The sequence below is a fragment of the Babylonia areolata genome, chromosome 15 (assembly GCF_041734735.1).
Source record: "Babylonia areolata isolate BAREFJ2019XMU chromosome 15, ASM4173473v1, whole genome shotgun sequence".
Classification (NCBI taxonomy): domain Eukaryota; kingdom Metazoa; phylum Mollusca; class Gastropoda; order Neogastropoda; family Buccinidae; genus Babylonia; species Babylonia areolata.
In genome coordinates, this window is record NC_134890.1 from 32,937,970 (window position 1) to 32,945,469 (window position 7,500).

The window sequence follows — 7,500 nt, forward strand, 5'->3', positions numbered from 1 at the left end:
CACACAGACACACACACACACACAGAGACACACAGACACACACACACACACACAGACACACAGACACAGACACACACACACACACACACACACACACACACACATACACAGACACACAGACAGACACAGACACACACACACACACACACACACACACACACACAGACACACACACAGACACACACACACACACACAGACAGACACACAGACACACAGACACACACACACACACACACAGACACACACACACAGACACAGACACACACACACACACACACAGACACACACACACACACACACACACGCTCTCTTTTCTTCTCCTCTCCTTTGCTGTTCATTGTATTTTATTTTATTTTGTTGTTGTTCTTCTTCATCTTCTTCTTTTTCTAATGTAATCATTATTGTATGGTAGGCAGTTGTGTATGACAACGACAACCAGAATAGCAGAGGAGGCAACTGTTGTCCAGACTATCTGGGCTAGAATTTGATTTTTAGTGGAGAGTGTGTTGCCCAAGTTACATCCCCACTCTCTCGGCCAAGAGGGTTTTAGGATGGTCGGGTTTGGGATGGTCCCCAAATTTATTATCATTCTTCTTCTTCTTATTATCATCATCATCTTCATTATGATCATTTATTATTATTATTATTTGCATCATTAGCATTATTAGCAGTCTTCTTTTTCTACATTTATTCATTTATATATTTTAAAATTTTATTATCATTATCATCATCATCAGCAGCAGCATTATTATTATTATTATTACATTGATTGATTGATTGATTGATTCCTTTATTTATCTATTTATTTATTTTCATACAATACAGCAGCCATTTATTGTCAGATCAATTAGTGTTGTACTGACAGAGGAGAACAGTTGATGAAAAGTAGCATGGAAAAAAGTTCATACAAAATGACTGAAATTAAATCATTAAAAAAATTGATGGTTTCATTAGCGATGCCTGATAGCCAGTGCAAGTTAGTATGAAAATAATGTACACAAATGATTATTATGTTATGACATTGATAATGTTTTGTCATTAAGCGATGATTAGGAATGACTTACAGGTCTACAAATATCATTCCAATATTTTAGAAGCTGGCAATTCAGTGGAGGATAATATACTGACTATATGTACATATGCTGATACTATTGTTGCAATGTTGTGTTTTTTACAGATCAGTCATTTTACAATACTCATATATTCGTCTGCGCATAGATTTGTCAGATTAACGACATTGTGATTAGGTGATATTTTTTAAACATAATCTTTGAGGCCCAGTTGATGCTGTTTTACAAATGTCATATTTCAATTGCATGACAGTGTTGTGTTTTGTTACAATCAGTTATTTTAGGCAGGGGTTATGTATATGTGTTTGCGCATGGTTATGTGTTATCGATGTTTCAGGTGAATTGTTTTAACGATATTCATTAGGCACATGTTGGATGCTGTTTTACAATGTCATATTTAATTGCATGCATGTGCTTGCGCTGTTGTTAGGTGTTAGGGCAGGGGTGTAAATCGGCTGTTTATCGTGTTTAGGCAGGGGTGTAAACGGCTGTTTATCGTGTTTAGGGCAGGGTTAAATCGGCTGTTTATCGGTGTTTAGGCAGGGTGTAAATCGGCTGTTATCGTTTAGGGCAGGGTTAAATCGGCTGTTTATCGGTGTTTAGGAGGGTGTAATCTGTTCATCGTTGTTTAGGAGGCAGTGTGAATCCGTTATCGGTTTAGGGCCGCAGAAGGTGTAAAATGGTGTGCTAATATCAGTGTTGTTAGGGGCCAGGAGTTGTCAGTGGCAGTAGTCGGTGTTGTTGGGCAGGTGTAAATCGGCTGTTTATCAGTATTTAGGGGCAGGGGTTGTAAATCGGCTGTTTATCGGTGTTTAGGGGCAGGGGTGTAATCGGCTGTTTATCAGTATTTAGGGGCAGGGTGTGTAAGTCGGCTGTTTATCGGTGTTTAGGGGCAGGGGTGTAAGTCGGCTGTTTATCGGTGTTTGGGGGCAGGGGTGTAAATCGGCTGTTTATCAGTATTTAGGGGCAGGGGTGTAAATCGGCTGTTTATCGGTGTTTAGGGGCAGGGGTGTAAATCGGCTGTTTATCAGTATTTAGGGGCAGGGGTGTAAATCGGCTGTTTATCGGTGTTTAGGGGCAGGGGTGTAAATCGGCTGTTTATCAGTGTTTAGGGGCAGGGGTGTAAATCGGCTGTTTATGGGTGTTTAGGGACAGGGGTGTAAATTGGCTGTTTATCGGCTGTTGATAGATGTTTTGGTGCCAGTTTCAGTTTCAGTTTCAGTTTCTCAAGGAGTTGTCACTGTGTTGGGATGAATCCGTATAAACACTACACCACATCTGCTAGGCAGATGCATGGCCAGCAGCAGAACCCCAGCAGACAGGTGCTAGCGATAATTGTTGATGTGCAAGTAAATGCATCCAGGTGATTGTTGGTGTACAGGTAAATGCAGCCACATCCTGACGAAGATTGTCAGTGCGCAGATAAAAGCAACCAGGTGCTGAGGATGATTGTTGGTGCACAGGTAAAAGCAACCAGGTGCTGAGGATGATTGTTGGTGCACAGGTAAAAGCAACCAGGTGCTGAGGATGATTGTCGGTGCACAGGTAAAAGCAGCCATGTAGCTAACGAATGATTGTTGATAAGAAAGTGTGCTTGTAAAAGCAGCCAGGTAACTAATGAATAATTGTCGGTGCGCAGGTAACTGCAGCAAGGTGCTGGCCAACCCCTCTGGTCACAGGTCTCTGCAGCCCGTCATGATGAGCCGCTCGCTGTACGACCCCGGCAGCATGGCGTCGGAGGTCACCACGCCCATGGCTAGTGGTCGCGGGGGTGGCAGTGGTGGTGGTGGTGGAGCGTCATCGTCGTCCCATTCTGGACAGAGCTGGGAGATGGTGAACGCGGCCTCACTCAGCGCCCGACAGCAGCAGGAACAGCAGCAGCAGCAGCAGCTGAGGGCGATGCAGCAGCGCTGCGTCACAACTTCCAGCGCCATGAACTGGGCGCCGCAGGGCAAGGGCGCCGTGACGAAGCCGCTGACCGGGAAGGGTGGGATGGTGGACGCAGGCCGGGTGGTGGTGACCGCCAGCAATGGGGTGGTGGGGACGGGGGGGCACAACGCAGCGTGGGGGGGAAGTCACAGCGCCATCGTTCAGCGCAAACCCCCCAGCCACAACATCGCCCTCCCGCCCAAGAGCAGGACAGAGGTTCTGAAGCCCCCCCACATCATCAAGCCACATGACTTTGTCGACGGCAGTAGTGGTGGTTATCGTGACCCCTCCCACCACCTTCTGGTGGGGGACAGGGAGATGTCACAGACCCCTGCACCGAGACAGACCCTCCCGCAAGAGACGGCAATTCGGCTCAACAACTTGGGCATGGTGACCGAGAACCCCGCAAACGCTGCAGTGTACTCCCCTCCTCCGCAGCCCGTGTTCCAACAGACATCGAAGCTGAACAACTTGGACGCTTACAAGGGCGGCAGTTCGGTCCCCTCCATGCACATACTGAACCAGGGGGTGATGGCTGGAGCCAGGGTGATCCGCAACACCTCAGACAGCTTCGGCAGCAGTGGGGGGACGACCTTGCTGGGGTCACCTCTGATGCCAGGACTGGCTGCTGGCTCCGACCACCTCACCAGGCACATTCCGGGTCACTGGCCCCAGGATCATGCCAACAGCACTCCCATCAACAACATGTCCGAACTCAGCCCTTTGGAGGAAACCCAGCCTGTGATGAACCATGCGGATTCGGGTTTGGACCGCAGGTGTCCGGTGTGTGCGAAGGATTTCTCGCACATCTCCATGGACGAGTTTCAGTGCCACGTGTTTGAGTGTTTCGAGAGTGTGGACGAGAGTTCCAGCGCTCCGGAGACGCTACAGCCGGTGAAATCCCCAAAGCCCGGGGTGATCGGCGGCACAGAACTGGTGTGCCCCATGTGTGAGAGGAGGTTCCCAGAGAGCAGTACCTCACAGCAGTTCTTTGAGGGGCATGTGCAGAGTCACTTTGAGGAGGTGGCAGATCAGTTTGAGGTTCTGGATCTGAAGGAGCCGTAGTTAGTTGTTCAAATCACCAGGTTTTCCTTTGGTTAAGGGTTCTGTATTTTATGTATATCCTGGTTTTAATCACAGTTTTTGTGTAGAATTGTAAATTACTATTTTATGAATACTGGGTGCCTTTGTGTGTGTGTGTGTGTGTGTGTGTGCGTGTGCGTGCGTGTGCGTGTGCTTGTGCTTGTGTGTGTCTGTGTGTCTTAAACTGGTTTTTCCATTGGCATTTTCTCGGCTGCTACAAGTGTGGCAGGATGGTAGACCTGTGTGAACAAGACCTTTGTGGTCAGTCATCCCTTTTGTGGTGATATGGTAAGTAAGGTGACTGGTCAAAGATCAAGGTCAATATTTGGCAAAATGTATGTGTGTGTGTGTGTGTGTGTGTGTGTGTGTGTGTATGTGTGTATGTGTGTGCGTGTGTGTGTGTGCGTGCGTGTGTGTGTGTGCTGTGTGTGTTGTGTTTTGTTTGAGTGTCCATCAGGGACAATTTTCCAGTCGATGCAAAGTGCATTGGCCCCTCCTGTATGTGATCAAGCTATCGGCGTACACATGCAGTGTCATTGTTTCTCTTTCGCATTGAGGATTAGCATGAGGTTTACACTGGGTGGGCCTGTCGTCCCGTCAGGGCTGTGAAGTGCACTGCAGGCAGGGGTGTAGCTGGCGCTGTCCACTGGGTTCAGTGCTTTCTCCTTACCTTGCTGGCATTTCAGGATGGTGTTGCCGGTATACATATATACATATTTATAGATATGTGTATGTGTGTGTGTATGTATACCTATCAAAGTGAATTCCTTTTACAGAATTTTGCCAGAGAACGACACTTACGTCGCCATGGGTTCTTTTTAAGTGTGCCAAGTGTGTGCTGCACAAGTGACCTCAGTTTATCATCTCTTCTGAGTGCAATGACTGGATGCTGATTTTGATTTTCCAGTCAGACTTGGGAGAAGGGGCAGGACCGGGGTTTGAACTCAGACCCTCCTGGACACTCTGTTGGCAGATAAGCGTCTTGACCATTCTGCCACCTTTCCCCTTTGAGGGAAACAATGGATACTTCCTGGGAATGATGTGGTCTTCCATTTGTGATATAACATCTTTTAAAATCAGTTTTGTTTCATCACACACATTGCATTATCATAGTCATAAATGGATAAATAAATAAATAAATAGGTGAAAAAAAAAATGAAGTAAAGGACAGACACAAGGAAGTAAAACAGTGGTTTGACGAATGATAAATGCTGCTGTTATAACCGAGCTTTTTTCGCTCCGGTGAACTAGTCTAAATCGGATGGGGTTTCGTTTATAGATAGTGAAAATCTTTTACAATGATTGTATAGGTCTTTGACCTGTGGAGAACATAATCTATTTTTTTTGTTGTGTTTTTTGTTGTTGTTGTTTTTTTTACCTTGGCCTGGATGAAGGAAGGATGAGAAAATAAGTGTTTTATTTTGCTCTATCGTGTCACTGTCAGTTTCAGTTTCAGTAGCTCAAGGAGGCATCACTGCATTCGGACAGATCCATATACGCTACACCACATCTGCCAAGCAGATGCCTGACCAGCAGCCAGGAAAAGAACTACGACAAAGTTTTGATCTGGTCAAATTACCTTGCTACCTGCGTACCCTTCACGACATGTTTTGCATGACTGAAATCATGCACACAGACTCAGTGTTTGACTTACTAATATTCCTTTGTAAAATATATATTTGCAGGCCTGTGTGAAATAGAAAAGAGTATACCGAATCTACCTTCTTTTGAAAGCTACCCTTTTTTCCCTGATATGAAATTAAAGAACACAACGCAAAAAATGATATGGACAATGTATGACTTAAGAAAAAAAAAAGTGGGACAATAAAACACTTTAAAACATAGTGGCTACAATATCAGACTTTATTTCAAGATACTCTAGAATTATCACAGTCAAGATTTGATAAAGGTTTATTAGAATTACAACCTGACAGAAAATATATTTCTTTCTTGTTGGTTGTCCGATTGGGTGAACTGGGTGAAATATTCACCAGTCATTTGCCAATTAGTTATGCTTGGCTGTCTTTTTAATGCTAATGATGATGACGATAAAGGTGTTGTTGTTTTTCTTTGTGAAGTCATGTTTGTCAGTGTATTTACATTATGTGTCAAAATTATGAAAATGTTTGTCTTTTTACTTAATTCTTTCTTCTTTGTGTCCATCGTTTTATGATGAAATGTCATTAAATCATTTTTAACACTGCCTGAACTCCAGTATGACAATAACATGACACACCACAGTACATAGACATCAGTATGACAATACCATGACACACCACAGTACATAGACATCATGAGTATGACAATAACATGACACACCACAGTACATAGACATCAGTATGACAATACCATGACACACCACAGTACATAGACATCATCATGACAATAACATGACACACCACAGTACATAGACATCAGTATGACAATAACATGACACACCACAGTACATAGACATCAGTATGACAATAACATGACACACCACAGTACATAGACATCAGTATGACAATAACATGACACACCACAGTACATAGACATCAGTATGACAATAACATGACACACCACAGTACATAGACATCAGTATGACAATAACATGACACACCACAGTACATAGACATCAGTATGACAATACCATGACACACCACAGTACATAGACATCAGTATGACAATAACATGACACACCACAGTACATAGACATCAGTATGACAATAACATGACACACCACAGTACATAGACATCAGTATGACAATGACACACCACAGTACATAGACATCAGTATGACAATGACACACCACAGTGCATAGACATCAGTATGACAATAACATGACACACCACAGTACATAGACATCAGTATGACAATGACACACCACAGTGCATAGACATCAGTATGACAATAACATGACACACCACAGTATACATTATTATAACAATAACATAACTCACCACAGTGCACAGACATTATAACAATAACAGGACATTCCATAGTACACAGACATCATTATAACAATAACATGACTCACCATAGTACACAGACATTATAACAATAACATGACACACCACAGTACATAGACATCAGTATGACAATAACATGACACACCACAGTACATAGACATCATCATGACAATAACATGACACACCACAGTATACAGACATTATTATAACAATAACATAACTCACCATAGTGCACAAACATTATAACAATAACAGGACATTCCATAGTACACAGACATCATTATAACAATAACATGACACACCATAGTACACAGACATTATAACAATAACATGACTCACCATAGTACACAGACATCGTTATGACAATAATACACAGTACAAAAACATCAGTATGAGAATAACATGACACATCACAGTACAGAGACATTATGACAATAACATGACACATCACAGTACAGAGACATTATG

General features: G+C 43.5%; 1 protein-coding gene across 3 annotated transcripts in view; it reads left to right on the forward strand.

The window, feature by feature from the left end:
* LOC143290590 (uncharacterized) overlaps window positions 1-7,403 on the forward strand; it is a 24,104-nt gene extending 16,701 nt beyond the window's left edge. For all 3 annotated transcript variants that reach the window (XM_076600171.1, XM_076600172.1, XM_076600173.1), the window contains one exon: window positions 2,711-7,403. In XM_076600171.1, the coding sequence (XP_076456286.1) occupies window positions 2,711-4,065 (1,355 nt within the window). In that variant the 3' untranslated portion in view covers window positions 4,066-7,403. The remainder of the gene's footprint in view (window positions 1-2,710) is intronic.
* The last annotated feature ends 97 nt before the right edge of the window (window positions 7,404-7,500 follow it).